Source organism: Boleophthalmus pectinirostris, unplaced genomic scaffold (genome assembly GCF_026225935.1).
Source record: "Boleophthalmus pectinirostris isolate CB_2022bp ecotype Guang Dong unplaced genomic scaffold, ASM2622593v1 HiC_scaffold_17, whole genome shotgun sequence".
Lineage (NCBI taxonomy): Eukaryota > Metazoa > Chordata > Actinopteri > Gobiiformes > Gobiidae > Boleophthalmus > Boleophthalmus pectinirostris.
In genome coordinates, this window is record NW_026571115.1 from 22,780,470 (window position 1) to 22,801,576 (window position 21,107).

The following is a 21,107-nucleotide window of genomic DNA, read 5'->3' on the forward strand; positions in this document are numbered from 1 at the left end:
CAAGATGGTTAGTCTAAACACCCAATGTTATTACCAGATGTTCCAAAATGACCTGACCGTGACAAATCTGAAATCTTTGTTCATTCTTAACAGCAGTGATGACAAAGGCAGAAAAAAAAACCATCATGTTCCTTTTGTTATGTATAAGTATTAGAGCAATAATATAATATAGATGATTTGAATAGCCCGTGGTGAACATTACGGCATGTGTTTTGACAGAGGAAACTACAGGGGAGACCCAGGGAGAGACTGCACATGTTAATGTTTAGGAGAAGTGTGTCAGCTCAGCCCCGGGGAGGAGGAAGAGGAGGAGCTGTTGAGTTACCATGGGCTTAGGTTACATTTGGTTACATCTCTCTCTGTCTAAGTTCCACACAAATGATCTAATGAGCAGTGTGGGGTGAGCTGCTCTAAATCTCTTCAGAAAACAGGACTAAATCAAAGCCAGCATACATCAGAAAAAAACAAAGCAAAAACAAATTAATGCTAAACTCTTGTAAGTTCTATAATATACAAAAATATTTCCAAAAATACTAAATATAGTATCTAATTTGGTTCTAAGAAATCTGGACAAATTATATGGTCAAAATGTCAGATTTCTTCACCCAACTACTTTCAAAATAACATTTTGAAGCCTCATTAGCTTATATTAGGGATGTAACAATAACCAAAATATCTGATATCGCATCGTCAAAAGTCTCACAATAATATTATGGACCATCACAATATATCGAATCATAAGTTTATCTGCTTAAATTCATTGTTATGGTGCAGCAATAACTAAAAACTGAGGCAACTACACAGACCATGATCCTTTGCGCTGTTTCAGTCCAATCAACATGTTGAAATAACGGTTATTAAGCACATCTTAATTATTTGGATTATGATGAGAGAAAAGTAGCATATTCACAATTTTGTTAGCCTACAAAAAATACCGCAATAAATATCATCCCATGAGATGCATATTGTGAAAATATCGTATTGAGAGAATTGGGTATCATTATATCCCTAGTTTAAATTTCCTCTTCCATCTGATTTGTTTGTATATCGTGTTACGTAGATAGAGCTTCTTCTACCTGGTCTCTTGGCCAGCCGAAGATTGAGGAGCGGAGAAGATGGCAGTGACCGAGAGAATCCTTCCATTATTCTGACGTCTGATCCGTCAGACTCAATGCTACTGCCACCTGAGAATGACATTATGACAGAGAAGAAAAAAAGACTGAATAAAAAGATATTTCTCATGTGAGATTGACATGACACTTAATACAAATTTGACATGTTAAAGCCAATTGAATAATTATATTTCTGTCTCAGATGTAAAATGTGTAGTTTTAATGAAGAATAAACTTTATGCCAACACAAGTAATAAACCAATGCACTTCACTGCACTGTACTAACCACTGGATGTGTTCTTGCGACCTCTGCCTCCGAGGAGCATCTTCAGACTGTTTCGGAACATGGCTGGACACTTCTGTGAAGCAAAACAAAAAAAAATATTAGTCGGCATTATGGTTTTAGAGTGTATCTTAATTTTGTTTTAAAAAATTAACTAAACTAAACTTTCAGACTCCACACCAGAGTCCTGCGGGGTCAGCAGCCTGGACAGAACAGAGAAAATGCTAATTTGGGCTGGTGCTGACTGGAAGTGGAACTAGTGCATCAGGACTGAATGGAGTTCACATGGAAAAAAAAGGAAACAGCAGGACAAATCCATGAATCCCTGTCTCATAGAGGAGGAATTTGCTTAATCTGCGCAAGACAGCAACCAGCAAGAGTGTTGCTCTCAGAAGTTACTGAAGCTAGATGGGCTGTCACAGACAGTGTGTAAGGCTGTGCTTGTTGTGATGCTGTGGATCAGATAGTGCTCGTTGTGCTCATGGTGTGGATGTATTAGGCTTACTTTACATAGTCACAAACAGGAGGAGGACGATGCATTTTGCAGATAGAATAAAAAGACCTATTGGCTACACGCTGCTGCAATAACACTATGCTACGTATTAAACATTGATTTTTACTTTTGCCCTGGTGACCAAATGTGCAGGAACAGTCTTCACATGTGGAGGATGAGAGGAGAACACACATTAGATGAGAAGTTATTTTTGAGTGGGTGACATAGGTCGATACTACATGTCATTCATCAGCATGGCAGTCTCCATAGAACATAGATTCTTAGTTCCTGTTCTCATGTTTGATGTAGCTGTGAAGCCCTACTTGAGAAGTGTTGAAGGTCTAATTTGGCTTTGTGGAGGATGAATCTGTAGTGGTATCTTCAAGTTTCTTCCTTGGCTTTCTTTTTTTATCACGGTTTTGTCCTTTCATATGTTTGCAGTCCAGTTTGGAGGGCATGCCTTCCTGTGCTGCATGTTCCCAGGTGGCTGGATTAGCATACAGAAAACATACTATAGGTTATTAACAGCATAAACCCATACAACATCTGCAGTCCCTCTGGGGAAAAAACAAAAACACATCTCAGTATCCCCTTCCAAAATGATGTTCCCATGGCTATGCTGAGCCCTTCTGATTGGCTGCGTACAAGGAAGTCAATGTTTGATGGGCAGGGGCCTTGCTTAAATCTGGTTCTTATCCAGTGGATTAGAAGCTTGCAAGTCTGCATCACAAAGCACTGAAGACAAACCAGATCAAACAACAGGCACGAAAAGCAAGAGTCACATAATCTGATGAAGAAGAATTGGTGAACTGGTGAATAAAAACAAGACAATCTAGTGTAATCTGATCTGATGCTCAGTTTGGTCAAGCTGGTAAATGAGCATTAAACTTGAGCATAGCAGTGGAATGGCAGTGGCATAGCAATGAAAAAGGTCAAATAGTTATGTGCTTACTATTACGGATCATAACCTTCTGCAATGTCAGATTCCTTGTTTTGGAGAACAGAGTACTGATTGTTCATGATCATTTTAGTGTGGACTTGTCACAGCGCCATTTAAAAAGGCAACAATGAGTACACAGAGAGCTGTTTTCTCTGAAGTGCTGCTGGCATTTTATGAGAGCAGAAGAACTAATCCCTGTCTTGTTTGTCTAAGCGTTCACAGTTGTCTTCAGCAGCTCCAGGCCAAAGTCACTGCTCAGTCTCATAAAGAAGCTACAAGTGGAACATGGGACCCTGTTATTAAAAGGGTGAAGAGGGGGTGAAACGCAAAACCATTCTGGAAAATATGCATTGTGGAGCAGTTTTTGTTCGGTTGGATGCCAGACAATGTGACAAAAAGATAAAATGTGATTATATTCAGATTCTTAGTTAAAGCAGTAATAGTTAGTTGCAGCCCTACCCACATCATAGCTGTCATTGTGGTTTGTGGTTGATACTTACAACAACGGCTCTTAGAGACAATTACGGGGGGCCTTAGATTATTTGGAGTGAAATGTAAAAGTATGCAACTAGGCTTAAACAAAGCTTCAGACGCAGTGGTGTATGAAGATTACTACTTGTTGTAAATCTACTGTGTTCTATAATACCATTTCAATACCACTTTATATTCAGTTGGTAGACTTTTTCTTAGTATAACGCCACATGCTGAATTGTTCACTTAGTCCCATCTTTTCCAGACTCCGCACACACAAACAGAATATCTGGTTGTACTTCCAGTAGCAATAAGGCAATAGGATCTTTTGACCATCAGCCCAAGACGTGTCCAATCCCAGCCCATTCTGTCCCTTATCCAGACCAGAGCTGAGCGTAAAGCGTGTTTGATGGCTGTGGTTGTTTCGGGGCCACACCACATGCATGTTTATGAGCTGACTCGGCAGAATATCTCATTTGTCCCAGTGGCGGCAGTGTGGAATTATGGCTCCCTCTCACACATAGAACACCATCCCCCTCTCCTTTGCCCGCGACTACAGCATGACTTTTGAGCACACCCAGCACGTACTGATGCCATTGCTAGGCAACCAGCTGCTGTTGCTTAGCAATCCATTAATGAGCAGAGATATTAGAAAGTAAGGTAACCACGTTCACCTGCAGCTGTGTGATTCTCCCAGAGGGTCCAGTGAATCACATGTTGGATAAATATACTATACAAACTCCCAATGGGAAGACTTTTTTTCCAAAAACATCCATGCAATAAGCCAGCTACAAAGTATTTTATTTTCCTTTCATGTAGTGTAGTGAAATAACACTTTAAAACACCATCACTATTGTTCCCTGTGCTCTGTATGGTGCCCCAAAAATGGGGCATTTTTTGGGCACCACACAGAGCACAGGGAAGTTTAAGTAAAATGGTTAAGAACTGTATTCAAACTCTAAATATATAAAATCTACTTGCACAGAGAAAAAACAGCTCATTACCTAAAACTTCAACCTATTATCACCAACACAAACTGTCCAAAGAGCGCCCTTTGAATTGCCTTTTGAGAGGCCACTGAGGCAACAAGCATCAACTTCAAGCTATAAGTAGACTAAATATCACAGGTGTATCACACAGTGGACAATCCTGGCACTGATCTGCACCACTACATTTCTTTGAGAGAGTATGGCATTTTTCATTGAAGTATGTTATGGTGCCTGAGCAAAATAACAACCATCCAATGTTCAGTGTTGTGTGCAAACAATTAAACTAATAATGACGTTCCTCAATTCTGCTCATTATTATTATTGTATTATTATCCCTTATCTGATTGTATCCAGCCTGATAGGTTTTGTGGTAAATTTGCTTGATTGCTTATCACCCATACACAATGGATCAGGTGCTAATGATTAAAAAAACTCAACATTCATTAAAATGTCAAATGTCTGTCCCGCCCCTTTCTGACACTCTCTGAGGTGGACTCAATCTTAATTTTGTGTGAAAGTGTATATATGTGTATGTGTGTTTACAATACAACAGTCCAGGCACTGGACAGATGGCAGATTAAATGGTGCAGACAGTCACTTCCTTCCTCCTCATTTGCACATGCTAATGTCAACACATGCATACGCCAACATGTGCTGGCTTCACATTTTAAACCATCTCTTATTTAACTGCAAGACAACAGATGTCAGTCAGTTGGATTCATTTCACACCACAGAGAAAAAAAGGGCAGTAGTTAGCATTAACAAAAACTAAATCATCAGGATTGCTGCTGACAGCAGGCCTTTAAATGCGAAACAATAACTCATACACATAAAGGTTTTGAATGACTCAATAAACTGCAATTTCTTCACAAGGCAAATCCACAAATCCTGAGTGAGTCTAGAATAAATGGTTAAGACTATTAATATGAATATTGCACATCTGAAAACATTTCATTTAATAACATGCTGTGAAAGAAAACATCACAGCTGAAGTGTCATTTTAACTAATCTGGAATGTAAAACCAAAGCCATGACATTCTTAACTTTCTTTCGCTTTACTGTGTATTTATGAGACTCCTCTATCAGGACTTGCCATAATCCTCCCCTCACCTCTGTCTCCGTCTAATCAACTCAATTATTCGTGAGCAGCAGAGCAGAAAATCACCGTCCGTCTATGAAGAAACACACCCAAACTGCAGAGAATATAGTGTCTGTGTCACAAAGAGACTGGAGTTAATGAACATTTTGGAAGCTCTTTGGAGCCTCTGTCCCCCTCTGCTGACCGACAGCTATTACTCACAAATGCCATTTCTATTTACAACCCAGTGACAGCAAGTTTGAATCACACACAACAAACATCCCATTTGAAAATTCGGAACAAAGCATTACTGATACTTTGCATGCTGGGGGAGTTCTACATGTACCTCTAATGGTGGAAAGTTTAGGAGTTACCATCGTGACAAACATGCACACATTAGCAAATACAGTCAAAAGGTTTCAATATTACATGGAAACTTAAGAAAAAACACTAAAAAACACATTTCCAGGAGCCTGTGATCAATATGAGAGCACATGGTCCTGTTTAGGTGTGACTGATTGCGATTTTCAACGCAAATGGTAAATGTGACTGTTCTTTATGGTCAGATTGTGTTAAAATAAAGCACAGATTTAAGTCTAATAAAGCATCAAACAGAGCAGAGTCTACCGTTAGCATCACACCCTCAGGGAACGTTAATGACATAGCTGCAAAGTATCAACAGAAGTTAGTGTTATGACGTTTTTAAGGGCAGACTACTCATGGTCATAGCACAAGTCATTCATTGTGCTACAGTGGCCTGGTTTTATTGTAGCCTTTTCTTACATGGCTAGCCCTTTTCAGCTGCAGACAATTCTACACAGTCTGTTTTGTTTGTAATGCTCTCAGTTGAACAGTTATAAATGATCAGTCAAGTCTTTATAGATTTGCTACAGTAAGATTTGTATATTTGGACTTGTTAAATGTTCTAAAATATAAACTGATGATGATGCACGGATTGTGTAAAAAGATGACCACAGGCAACATTAGACTTGTTAAGTACTTCCTTTTTAAATAATGTGTCTTTCCCTTCTCATTTTTGCTTATTAGGTGCTCAGACCTGTCATGATAACAACTTTTCAAGTGTGATTTCTAGCTACAGAAACATGAAATGATAAACAATAATACTGAAACTACTTCATGCCACTGTCACGATTATGGATGTAACAATAACCAAAATATTGTGATATCGTATCGTCAAAAGTCTCACAATAATATCATGGGCCATCACAATATATCAAATCACAAGTTCCTTTGCTTAAATGCATGGTTTTATAGTAGCAACAGCTTATTAATATAGGGAACTACATATCCCATGATTCATTTCAGTGCAGACAACATGAAGAGATATGTTTTTGACTTGAATTCTTGGGATTAAGATGGTAATAATTCTAACTAAAATATTGTCAGGGCATTTTAAAAGCAAAAAAGTGTCCCATCTGCAATTATATCAGCCTCTTCAAAATATCACAATAAATATTGTACCGTGAGATACATATCGTGATAATAGATTATTATCATCATTATTAGATATGATTACATCTCTAGTGACAATAACTCAATAGCAGGACCATCCCAGTAAATGGTTTAAAAGGCGCAGTTTTTACTAAGTTAGTATCTATAAATATTTATATAAGTTACTTATTCGACTTTCTGCAGATAAAAAAATCTAGAAGTGGAAAAAGTGGAATATACAGTACACTTTTTGTGCCTCCTTTTGGTTCTAAAAATATAATAAGACATATGAAAATGTCTCTGAATTTGATCAGCCGTGGATAGTTAGATGTCTGTCTGTAAAAGTTAGTAGTAGAAATTTAAAGTGATAGTATGTAACTTTCCGAAGGTGGAAAGTCAACTGTAAGATTCCATGGAAATAGAAAGTTAAATATGGATAAATATAAATCAATCAGGGACAGTCCATATCAGAAATCAAATATCTCAGGGGGCTGAAAAACATTGCAGATTTTTGCTAAATCTGTGAGCCAGTGTTAATCTGGAGTGAGATAAATTTGATTTTATTTGTAAATTAGTAGTAGGCAGTAGATTTGTAGGAAGAGGCCCAATAAGAGTCTGTTGGGAGCCCTCTTACAATGATAATGCGTGTAATGTTTTTCAGTCCAACATGCTTTTATTTTAGGTATTTTAACAAGAAAGTTACATACTGTGACTTTAATGTAAGAAATTAAGAGTTAAATAGAAACCCGAACTCAAAAGGTCACAGTGTTTGAGTTGTGCTGTATTGTTTGAGTTAGGGGTGGGCGATATATCGATATTTTAAATATATCGAGATAGTTTTTAAACTCGATATGAATTCTGACATATCGTATATATCGATATAATGCTTATATTCAATTCTGATTTTGCCGCTTCACTTGTTTACCTTCTCTCTCGTCGCCTCCGCGCGCTCCCGCCTCCCTGATTTTGTTCGCTCGCGTCTCCTTCACTCCTCTGAACGCCGAAAGTTGGTGCCAGTGAAAAGCTTCAAGCACCACGAACCTTTTCCACCATTTACAGACAAAACCACCAGCAGCACATCCTCATGTTCCACCGAGTCGCGTCCTTTAGCCTGAAAGAAGCTAAACGAGCTGAGCGGCGTGAGAAGTGCGCTGTTTATGCAAATGAGCCATGCGCTTAAGTTTCATTTCTGTAAAATGTAAACACACGTGCGCAAAACTGCATTAAACATTATTATCGCTAACGGGCTGATGTGGCTCTAGAGTCGTTATGATTTATATATTGTAAAGTTTAGCAATGTAAAGTTTATTTATGCAGAAAATTGAATTAATAATCTGCTGCAGTGTCACTTGTACAATTGTGTTTGGAAACGTTGGGTTTGATCTGCAGTGGATTGTGGGATTAAACCTCAGAGCTCCTTACTGCTGGATAATAACATGGATCTATTGAAATAAGGAACATCCTGAGCTTCTTCTGCTAAATGAGCTCATGGTTTTGGTTATGGTCTGGATAACAGAGTTAATACAAAGATGAGCTTGTGTTGAGTTGTTTTATTTATGAATGAAAAGAAGGAAATATGTATTATTTCTTTTATTTTACAGTTAAATTATTATTTATGTAATTAGGGTTTTTTGTAATCTTAAATGTTCCTATATGAACTGCCGACCTCTTACACTTCAATAAAAAAAAAGGACCTTGTGGAATTTGGCAGATTTGTTTTTGCAGTTTTCAGTTTTAGGGGGTTATTTTTTCTTGAACATATATCGAGATATATATCGTATATCGAGATATAGCAAAATATATCGAGATATATTTTTTGATCCATATCGCCCAGCCCTAGTTTGAGTCATTCCTGAATAATTGGAGATAATCATAACTCCCCAGAAACCTAAGCTTGACGAAACTACTAGGACGATTACGCCACCAAATTGTCATTTTTTTAAACCCTTGCCCAATCAAGGTTTATTTTGGTTTAGGAAAGAACAAATCTAATCCTCGTCTGAGAAAGCGTCCCAAAGAGATTGCGTTTGTTGACATGTGTGTATTATGCGTGTGTGTGTGTGTACTATGTGTGTCACTGTGCTAATCCTCCATGACAAGTGAGCACAAATGATAGGATTGAGTGTAAAAATCGAGTCTGCGCCGTGTTCATCTGCACACACTCGAGCGAACAGCAAATGTCTTCTGGACCGGAACACGCGTCCTCAATGTAAATCAGACACTGGATTGAGCGCTTTGTGTCTGGGAATGAGAAACAGGTATAAAATAATGGCTCCTTGGAATTGCAAGATAAGACCAATGCCTTTGCAGACGGCATTAGAATTACAATGGGCTAACATGTCTTCATTTATTCATTCATGGCCAGTATTTTGTAGCTGTATGTATTTTTGTACTTTGTTGTATCTAGTGTTGTCACGATACAAACGTTTCAAACTGGACTTTGATATTAAAGAATAGACTTGATACCAATTTGATACTGAAATTATCATTTTAAAAGCTCATTTTTTAGACAATATTGTAATTTGCAAAACAATATAAGAGCATTTGTTTATTATATTATGTGGAAAATTCTATCCAGTTAAGTGATTTTTTTTTTTCAATATCGATACTTGCTTAGTTGATTGATTAGTATCTGATTTCCAACCCTAGTAATGAGAAAAAGTAAAAGGTCAGACTCACAAAACATTAACAACACTAAGCAACATTTTGAACACTTATGAACTTATCTAAATAAATTAATTTCAATGGTCCCTTGATAAAAAAAAGAAGACTCCTGATGCTTGAATAGATTCTAAAATCATCTGGACTCACACCACATTCACTCCCGATTCTTAAGAATGAAGAAAACAGGAAGTATGAGAATTTGCGGCAAACTAAAAGCTGAGCGGTGCAGCCAGTAAATGTGACTCAGCAGCACTGACATGAGGAGTCGCTCATTCATGTGTGTCTATGGATGTACACACACACACACACAGACACACACACACACACACACACCATCTGTTCTCAGTTACGCTCCATCTGACCCTACAAACTCTTCATTATATAATATACAACAGGACACCATTAGCAGGCGTGAATCAGCTATGGCTTTGCTTTTTTTGCATTTTGATCAGTATTTTCAGACGATATTTTAAAGTGGAACAGAAAACACCTAAACTCACACCCACATTTCAGATCGAGTTGCTAAAGAGGGCATTACCTGAAGGGTTAAAGAAAGAGTGAGGGGGGAGGAGGGTTAGGGTCTGTCTGTCTGGGGGTATGAGAAACACTGTGATTGGTTTAACAGGTATCCATAGTTTAAACTCCACCCCTGCGGCTAAATGTTTGTAATCCAAAACACCAGGCTGTAACCAGGGCAGTCATGTGTGATGTCACCAACTACTGGAAATTACAGAGACCACCACAGACAGCACAAAGTTATATTTAAACATTTTGACCAGAATACAAGATTTAAAAGTTATCCATGAGAAAGCTAGTATTGAGTTTAGTTTTAACTGTACTGCTGAAGAGTGAAGACCTTCAATACATACATTTTGTGAATCCCGAAAAGAATTGCTTTTTGTTTTTGAGATGGTGTAACTGAATCTTGAGTGGATGACATATGTGAGCTGATTCACAGTGAGCCTGTGAACTATTAGTCATGTTTACTGTCTCGACATTCACACAGTCACACTGCTCTCTGTCCGCTGTTTTCTGAATGATACTTGAGAAGTTTCAGGAGAGTATGCTTGTTTTTGCAAGCAGAATACATGTTTTTACAAGCTTATTCTACAGAAACGTCTCAGCAGGAAGTTTTGATATTCATATATGATATCCAGATATTTACAACAAAGCTCAGTCAAGTTTTTTTTTTTTTTTAACTGCAACATCGATCCACCAGTAAATGCTTTTGCTTCTTTGGAAGAATGCAGCTCTTTCTGTGGTAAAGTTATGTGGCTATTATAACAAGAGTACACAATCGTCATTCGTGCTCCAGGTTTCACCCTCTACATGATTGCTGTAAAGTAACTAGAAAGGAAACATCTGTAATCCACTGAACATGTTTGAACTTGTGTGTTTACCCCGTGTGTTTGTCATGCATGTTCTCTAATCCGATATATAACCCCATCACCGCGGTTTTGAGGCTCTGAAGAATTTGTGTATTTTAACCTCTTCCAACAAAAGCACAGCTATTTTTCTTCACACTGATTATTTCATTCCTGTTTCAAAACTGTATATTAAAAGAATGAAAGAAATGTCAGCATGAAAAACATGTAAATACATTCAAATGAGCAGCTCCCACATCTGCAGCTTACACTGTTTTTTAGAGGACACTGGTGGGATACTTCCTGATAGGGCTGAGCATTCATGTTTCAAAGCATGATGGGATACACTAGCCACCCTGGTTCCTTTTCCGTTAACACTTGATGGAAGTTCCTCTTTTGTCCCCTGCACAAAAACTTGGATAGCAATAAACAGAAAAACTCACCAGAGTTTCAAACAGCATCTCAGACGTGCAGATGTAAGCTGTCTGCATACAGAACTGTTTGTAGACTTCTCAAATGGAGCTTTGTTATTAGCAAAAGTAGTGTGCAGAAACTTTGCCTTTAGCTCAACTACAGTTAGACTCTTATCTCTCTTCCCCAGAGAAGCCAATCCCAACTTCCTGCAATCGCTCAGGACACACAGCCAGTCCACATTTAGGAAACTAGTGCCACCAAAGAAACTTCCTTTGTGGAGTAACAAACAAAGGGATAATGATAAAGTCACCTGTTACAATAGACACGTGTTAACCTACTGTAAACTATAGTTTTTACTCTACACTGATAAAAGATTGAATCGAAATCAATTTGACTGAACTGGATTTACCACATTGGTTTGAGATTAAAAATGTCCTTTGTTTCCATTTGATTTATCTGACAATCGATGATTATGGAGAAAATAAATGACGTTTTAATAACGTAGATTATTTACACTAACATTTAATGCTGGTGTAGATAATCATCATCTGTTCAGTTTTACACAGGCTGTCTTAGTCTCACATATGTTCACAGAAGGGTAACTGAAGTTGTCACTCATGAGACCATATTATCCCAAGATTCCATAATACCATGAAAATACCTCCAGGAAAGAGCTGAACATGGCACATCTGCTGATAAATGCTGTTTCCTTGATGTAAACAGGCTGAATTATATTTCAGGTTGTGCCTCCAAGCTTATATCCCTGGCACAGTAGAGCACAGTGACAGGGGATGCATTAAACTGCTTAGGATGGTAAACTGCTGAAGGGGCCTTTGCAAATTGACACACAGCTCCAATGATATGTGCATTACCTGCTGTAATCCCAACATCACACAGCATTATGAGTCCACATACAGCTCCATCGCCCAGATTTCATAAGAAAGCAATTCTGCTTATTCAGGTTAGTTCAAAGAAAACAAAAGGCAAGAAGAGTCTATGTAGTGCATTATTCAAAGAATTTAACTTTTAGACTTCTGGACAGTAAAGTAAAGATAAAAATCTATGTTTGTCATGCACATCTTTGCATGTCATGCAAAAAATAGAGGGATGACCATAGTGATGGAGGGTCTGTATTTGATTGTCAGTATGACATTAAACACACTAAAAACAAAAACTATCTTGTATAGCAAAAATAAAAGTAATATTGCTTGTCTCCATAGAGAAAAATACATTTATTTATGTATGTGTTGGGACAAATAAATGCCATACTGTGGAGCATTTTTTGGAAAAGCAATAAAAGGCTATGCCTGAGAAGTCACAAAGTCTGTCAACATTATTTAAATACCTGCCAGAACCACACACTTTGACAAAACTTTACAAAGATGAGTGAGTCTTGACCTGTACCTTGTCTCCCCAATTGTAGAGGCCATGATTGACAAGCAGATTAACCAATCAGAGAGACGCATGAACCGTTCCAGTAAAAATGGTGGTTTGCAGAATCAACTATCAAAATACTAAACTTAAATTATATTTTGTTCTCAATGATACAATCATTTTGATGAGAAGATGTCCTCTGCATTTGAGGAACACATGATTACAAATTAGCGGCTGTGGTTGGCCAATCCCTAGCCTGATTCATCAGCCGGTTTCACTTTGTAGAAACTGTCTAACCTTACAGTATTAGGATCTGTTCGCTCTATGATAGGCGGGTACTTTTTTTAATTTAACCAATCGCTGCTATTTGGTCATGACGTATGTAATGTGCCACTAATGGGGCTAACTGGTATATTAAGCTTTTTCTAAATCCCGTAGGAAGAAGGGCAATACCGTCTTTCCCCTTGATAAAGTTCACCAAACATTCTCTTTGTTCCAGCTTTAAATCCTCAATCTCGGAAATCACTGCCAACACAGAATGTATGACTATTCGCTAATTGGCTGGTGCCCGAACTCGCACTTCCGGGGTTTTTGCGAATAGTCTAGTGTATTCTGATTCCTGACCTAGTCGCTGGAGAGAAATGAAATTGAGCGGAGGCACTAGGTGGCACCAGCCTATCTAGGCCTGTCCCACCTTAGGATGGACGTTTTCACGCACTATGGTCCAGTTCCAGACCCCTCTGGATTTCAACAGAATGCAAAAGAGTCTAGCTGGTCAAGTAAATTATTCAGTAAGGTACAAATGTAAATGCAGCAAGTAACTGACCCCATATATTTGGTATTGTTTTAATTAGCGCTACTGACTCACTGAATGATCTAATTAAACTAATGATGGACATAGTAGGAGGTCCGTAAATCGCTGTAGTGATAAACCCAGAATGCATGGGCTAGGCAGATTAACATGGGATTACACCCATCTGTACCACAAACGTCTAGTAAAATTCAAAGAAGGAAAAGGAGAAATCTACCAAACCTGCCCTGTAAATAATTTACCTGATGACAGAACATTTTTCCACTTAAAAGGACTTCTATGGGACCTTCTTGTGGTAGGCTAACCTTTGATGGGCAGGGTTCAAACACATCATGAACTTGCTCATTCACAATTCTGCAGGTGTGTCAACATAACAAACATGGCACCAGTGAGTGAATTAACTGGTAAGGCACCTGAAAAAAATACCTCATCTAATCGATCCAAAGCAGAAGATAGCCTGTAGATTAATGACACAAATTCCTTATGGAGAGATAATCCTCTCAATTCCACACAAAGGATTTCTGTTTCCTGCCAAAACAACTGTTAACCACCAGCTGGCTCGGGGAGACGAGCACTGAAGAACAAGCACTTTGAATCATGAGCCAAAAGTGTGAAAAATGCGAAGAAAACAACGAGAGGAGGGCGGGAAAGTGCAATCACTCTTCCACACGACGTTCAATGAGGAGAGGAGGATAGAGCCAAGAAGCCTTTACAGAAGTCAGCATGGGATGTCTGTGCATGTTTACTGTAAAACCACAAAGCAAAGACAATACACGCCCCAGTATCAAATGTCTGCAATGGTGTGCTTTAATGAAATAGTGCTCACTTGGAAAACGGATCCTGTGTACCTTTATGTAATTTATATGCCTAAATACTCATAAATGTTCTTATCTTTGACCTGATAGCCTTTACTACAGTGTCATTAGCCCAGCAGCTGATTGGACAGTGGACTGTAGCTTGGACAGATCGCAAGATGACACGTTCAAACAGCTTAGACTAAAAAACAAGGAAAATAGCATTGCGATGATACCACTGGATACAGAGGATAATGATTACTACACGCTCTTTTCGCGTTTCTATAAGGTTAGAGGCGTGTCTGCCACAGGGAGCATCTACAAGCGCACGCGTCTTACTACGGCACGTTTTGGATCGTTTTTGGAAAGTAAAAAATCCACCAGACGCACCTCAGAGCTGCAGCAGCGCCCGGTATTGTGAGACGGAAGATAAAAGGTAGGTCACGGTCGGGTTAATATCACCCCCTCAGTGCGTGCCCTTCTCAGTGGAAACCACGAGCTGTAGATAAACGAATTCCCGCACTTCCCTCGTTCCGTTCATCACAGAAAATGATAGTCCCACATTCGAAGACAAACGGCGAAATATCCTGTGAGCATTATTGTTGATTTCCCCGGTGAGAATGGCACGGGCTGACGTCTGAGGAGCTCCGGTGACACGAGCCTGCTCCGCTCTCGCCTCGACAGGAGGTGTTGAATTATTCATGACCGGGGCGTGACCAGTGCGCGTATGGCTCTTCCTGTGCGTCTGTCAAGCGTGGATCTATTGCTCTGTGGCTTCGGTGGAAGCTTGGAGTCACGGACAGTAGAGCGGGCGGGCACACAGCAGTAGGACAACGACATCTGGTGGTCAAGTCGAGAATAGACATTATATCTTAGGCCACGGCAGCTTTTCTATTATTGAATATTATAATATAACTTAGTAATTTAAATAGATGAGGCCCGGATATAAATGCCCATAATAAATCTCAGTTTGGCTGTAGTTGCGTTAAAATGGTGCCCTCAACTTACACTTAGACTTAAGACTCACACGCTACTGTACCCTGCTGCCGCTCTCTCAATGTAAAACTTTACAAACGCAGTTGTCTCACAGGACTAAACCTGACATGAACAGGAATTAAAATGGTTAATAGTCAGAACTTAACCAGTCTATAATTGGAAAATGTACTTCTTTATAAACTTCCTCTTCGTTTCCAATGAGGCATTTAGGTGTTGGAGATTCCAGGAGAGGAATAAACAATGGGAAAATACATTAATGAATTAAAGAACGAGTCCGATGGTTTATGAAGTCTGTTGTTTTCTTTATACTGCAACTTAGTGGGCGAACAGAGCATTTTTGCGTGCTCGGAGAAGACAACTTTGGATTAATGAATCAATGAAACAAGCGGGAATGAAGCAAAATACATCTCCAGGTTTGTTTTTGATGAATGGAAAAAGTCAATTTCGATGGATCCAACTGATGGATTAGATTATTCTATGATTAGAAAGATGAGTGCTTCATTGGGTGGGTGAAGTATCAGGTCAGGTCCTCTTCAGAATCGCAGTGCAAACGTCTCTTATAGACAGCAAAGAGAAAAAAGACGAGACACTCCCGACTACATTAAAGAAGCACTTTAAAAAGAAAACTACATTAACCTGCGCATTTCGGCCGCACGGGGGCCTTCTTCTAGGCATAAAATAAAAAATGTTTGTATATAGACATGCAACATTCACATGATAATTAGGACACTAAAAACTAAAATCATATATGGCATGATATAAAAAATGCTTATATAGCAAGAAGATACAATCTACATACACACACTACCCACAGATATGTCTACAACATCCAAATGACAGATAAAAATACAATGGCAAAAAAAAAAAAAAAAAGTACACGGCCAGACCAATACTGTAAATTCAATAATAAACTCCCATCTTCATGTTGTGTGGGGTTATTATTGAATTTACAGTATGGGTCTGGGTGTCAGCAATAAAAAATACATCAAAAGGTAGAATCCATAAAAGCTGTTTCTTGAGTTCTACAGAAGTGTACTGACAATATTGATATTGAGTTTCAATCTAGTTATTAATATTATAATATTATTATTATATGTAATTATTAATAATATTTAATATATTAATATTTAAACATCTTTAAATGGGAATGCTTAAACAATAATACAAAACAATAATAGTGGTAATAGTATTTTTTTTTAAAAAAAGAAAGATGCAAGTAAATTCTGACGTCTCTTATTTAAAATGTTGAGACAGGATGTCCCAGGTTTGAGCAGTCACCACAGTGTAAATGTGAGGCTTTTCAAATCCATTGAAGTCACTTGCCATATTGATTGAATATGCACCAACATCGTGAACCAGGAGCCATTCTCCAACATGTAACTCAGGCATCCATAAGGCCTGAGTCAGTCTGTCTAAACTGTCACAGGTGGGACCCCAGATAATAGACTGGAATCTAGGCTTTTTCACCTAAATTATAAGAAACACATTATAAAAAAATACAACACAGACATGGTATAAAATGTGTATGAATGTTACCTTTTGAAGGAAAGGAGAAAATGTGTACTCTTCAGCGTGATATATTTTAAAACTCATGGTGCCATAGATTCCGTCGTTGATGTAATACATCATTGATTTACCTGAGCATTTCCCAGTTTCTGAAAAAAATGTTTTTTATTAAAGTAATGGCATTTGGTATATTCCCTAAAGCTGTTTTGTTAATCAGGAACCATCTTTCACATATAAAATTAAGCACTGTACCATTGCTTTGAGTTAGATCATAGTCGACAGTCTTTTTGGCGAATATGTTTACAGCCAGAGTGCAGCCTGTGTCCACAAAGTAGCGGCCTGGTTCAGCAATAATACACACTCCACTGTCACTGGAGAAGAATTCATCCAACGCTTCATTTATTCCCAGCGTTTTTGTTTACCCTGCTGAAAAGTAATGGGAAAATTTGTCTTTCCATTAAAACCACCTCCAATATCCAGCAGCTTCATCTCTATTCCCAAGCTTTTCTGAAAAGGTACAAAGATGATCACAAGACAAAGGAGAGAAGTTTCTTTTCTGCAGTCGCACTGCTGCCTGTACCCCACACATTCTGCACTGTACTAGTACATGACTTTTACAGTACTTCCAACACGTCCCAGGCCTGAGGACCACTGGTATTCAGGCCCTTTTTATACAGCAACTGTGGTCCGGAAAACACACCACTCATGCCTAATGCAGTCTGGATTTAGAGGTAAACGATGAGGTGTGAAGACAAACTCCTTTAGGTGTGAAAGGCTGTGGTACATTTGCTTTGAAGTCAGCCAGCATTGCCCCAGAAATGCTCAAGGTCTAAAGGTTATCACAAAGTTGCAAACAGGAGGAAAGACTCCTGCAGTGCATCAGTAATGAGCACACTGCTGTTTGCTGGACAAATGCATGCACTACAACCTTTCACAACTAAAACAGTATCTCCTCACATCTAATTATTTTCATGTAAATGCAGATCGGCATGAATGGTGTGTTTTCCTGATCACAGTTGATGTGTAAACTGACAGTCTTGTCCAAATTTCATGTCAACAGAAAAACACCAGAAAAGCACAAGGTCTAAAATCTATCCCAAACATGTAAACAGGAGATTACAATACTTGTGTTATTTAGTGCAGTGTATCCATCGAATTCATTACTTACGGCTTGATCAAAGACCAGTCGGGCATCTGCTATGGCCATCTTGTACAGTTCACCGTCTGTGCATAAACTCCCAACATGGAAACTGACTCCAGTGACGTTTAAGTGCAGGTCTAGAGCTCGTTTCAGCAGGTCTCCAACAGCATAGAGTTTGGCTCCAAACTTTGTATTTAGTTTCACAAGAGATTTGGAGTCATCCACTGAAATACAGAGCAGCAGTCTGGAAAGATAATGATTCTTTTAAACTGGACTTAAAATGGGTGTTACATGAACAAAGATGATCTAAAGAATATGTTTACTTTGCTTTGGGACAGCTGGAGATCTTGAGGAGCTCCTTCTCACAGTCAAAAGTCATCATGTCCACTTCTGACGCACAGGCGTATCTGATGTGGGAGCGTAAATTATGTTGTCAGGGGTCACCCCCAAAGACAAGACCGTCTCAATCTCCCTCTGATACACAGCATGGGTTTTAAAAAGGGAACAGTGAGGTGCATGTGAATAGGTTTAAAATATTTACTTTGCTGGCACAGTCAAAGCCTGCCCCCAGTGCTCTGAGTGTCGCGATCACTGTTGGTGTGGTGTTGCACTTGACTGCATAGAAAGGCTTTACTCTGGGCAAAAGAGTCTGCCATTGAACATACTTCTCATAGACATCATCCAAACTGACCACATAGAAAGGAACTTCACTGCCCTGAACACAACAAATTGTAAACAGCCACAAAAAATTAAAAGTATTACATTTATATTTAAATATAGCTGAAATTTTACATATTTACCACGGAATTACACTTATATTTAAATATAGCTGTCAGGCTTACCACAGAAATTCCATCTTTGATTTTCCCATCAATGAAATTGTGAATTGAGGTTTCTAAGATTTCAATGTGACTTGAACCCTCTGATGATTGAAAAAGACACATTTACACCAGGGTCATTACACGTCAAATCTCCGAATGCCCCCGCCTGACCATTTCAGACTTGACTGAAAAAATTCTAGGAGGTTCACACACTTTCCAATAGGAAAAGTCTCAAATTTTAGTTAGTTTTATAGTTTTGTCAGTAAAAAAATATTTTGTCATCTCCCCCCAACCTGTTTTGAGCAGAGTTGTCCAAGGAGCCACTTTCAGAAGAAAAGGTAAATCCTTCAAAATTTCAAGGGTTAAAATTTGGCAAACGTACTTGTAGAATATGGACTTTTACATATGTGCTTTTGATTTATCACAGATTTCTGGGGGCTTGACTTTGCTCAAAAATTCTACTCGTCAAATGTGAGGGCATCTAAAGGCATATCTTATCTTATCTTTGAAGGACTGTGGAAAGTGCAGTTTCAAAGACAGAGGTTTGGTATTGAACATACACCTTCCCACACATGCCGTGTACTTGGAATTTTAAAACTGAGCTTCTGTGATGAACGCTCTAGAAGATATTACATGTTAAAAATTGAATAAAATAAATTTGGTGCCATGTTTACCATGTTATACCAAAAACATGGTAATTCGGGGCATTCGGAGATTGGGTGTGGAATGACCCACCAGTAAAATAAATTAATCAAATAAAGCAATAGTTTTAGATACTCACTATGGCTTTCCATTTCAGGAGATGAATGCCAGGTGCTCCCTCAGCAGCAGAGACGCAAAATGAGTAAGTGTAGAACAGTAGACGTGTAGCTGCTGACCCTCACACCGTTTGAGCGCAGCAGCACGTGCGACTAATCACAGGTCTCAATAGGCGCGATTTACGTCACAAGTTTACGTCACAAAACAGGACGCGAATTTACGGATGCCCCAAAAACATGTTATATGATCCGTGACTCAACCACAGATCTACCATACATCTACCATAGATCCTACTAATATGGCACGCCGTTTTAACATTTAAACGCTAAGTTTGACTGCGGCATTAACGTTCTGGACATCAACAACGTCTTTCCAACGAGGCATAATTTCATTTTGGATAGTGGGAATTTGAGATATTTGTACAGTAATTTTGACTAGACGAAAGGACAGTTAAAGATATCTGCAATTCAGTGGCGGACCGTGCATTTCACACTTAGGCCGTCAGTAGTGCTCCGTGTGAAACAATCCATTCGTCAATAATTATTTTATAGTTATAAAAGCATCTTATTATACAGAAACACAGTATAAAGAGCCATGGCGATTCCGTGCACGGAGAAGTGAGGAGAGGGGGGTGCGCGGTGCACGGAAAAGAAGTGAGGAGCGCTGGGGTGCTAAACCAGGACTAAACCAGAACTAAACCAGGACCAGGACTAAACCATTTGTCGGGACGGGCCCGAAGGTGTGCCCGGTAGACTCCCGGGTGACGAAAGGACCGCGCCGGGGGCGGGGCTCCACGTTGCACGGGGCGCACGGGTATGGCAAGCCGTTTTAACATTTAATCACTAAACCGGATATGTATTGCAGATATCTCTGGCATAGTTTTGCCTAGTCAAAAAGAAAAAATCAGATATTCGCAAAGTCATTCTTCCTATCCGTAATTGTCATTTTAGATATTCACAACGGCATTCTTCCCAGGGCAAAGGACGTCACATTTGCCATTCATTTGTATGGGTTTCATATTTATGAATATCCACAGTTCAGTTATGGATATCCACATTATAAGTTACAGATATCAGCAACTGAATTACAGATATCTGTAATTCCAGTTTGAGATATCTACAATTTGATTCTGACTAGTCATAACTTAAGTTCAAGATATCTTTAATTCACTTCAGTTGAAGATATCTACATGCTCCATTTCAGATATTTTAAATAAAGTTTTGACTAGGCGAAATGACGTTGTAGATATCTCTAACTGGCATTACAACTAGTCACAATGATGTCGTATGATGTCTCAAATTGGAGTTTCAGACAGATAATTTAGTTGTAGATATCTCTTATCAAGTTTTAGATATGTTGTAATGAATTTTGATTAGAGATATCTGAAACTGGAAATATCCGTACATTTCATTGTGCCTAGTCAAAATATAAATATAGATACCTTGAACTGGAGTTTGACTAGGCAAAATGACGTTGCAGATATCTATACAAATAATCCACTTTAGGCGGGAGCGGAGCATTTCCACATGGCATCTGTAGCTGTTAACGGAAAGTTAATTTATCAGTAAGATGACCAAAATGCATCTTAGGGTCTTTTTTGTTAATGGATGAAAGTTCGTTGAAAATTATATTAAAGACAAAAGCT

At 38.7% G+C, this 21,107-nt stretch overlaps 1 protein-coding gene and 1 pseudogene across 1 annotated transcript in view; both read right to left on the reverse strand.

Annotated features, from left to right (window-relative positions):
- Window positions 1–14,920, reverse strand: part of tanc2a (tetratricopeptide repeat, ankyrin repeat and coiled-coil containing 2a) — a 37,281-nt gene extending 22,361 nt beyond the window's left edge. Inside the window, exons 1-3 of the mRNA XM_020927272.2 lie at window positions 14,630–14,920; window positions 1,399–1,471; window positions 1,077–1,184 (exon numbers count right to left, since the gene is read on the reverse strand). Coding sequence (XP_020782931.2) covers window positions 1,077–1,184; window positions 1,399–1,459 — 169 coding nt within the window. The 5' untranslated portion in view covers window positions 1,460–1,471; window positions 14,630–14,920. The remainder of the gene's footprint in view (window positions 1–1,076; window positions 1,185–1,398; window positions 1,472–14,629) is intronic.
- A 641-nt stretch (window positions 14,921–15,561) lies between these two features.
- On the reverse strand, window positions 15,562–19,543 carry LOC110162261 (ornithine decarboxylase-like; annotated as a pseudogene).
- Between the last annotated feature and the right edge of the window lie 1,564 nt (window positions 19,544–21,107).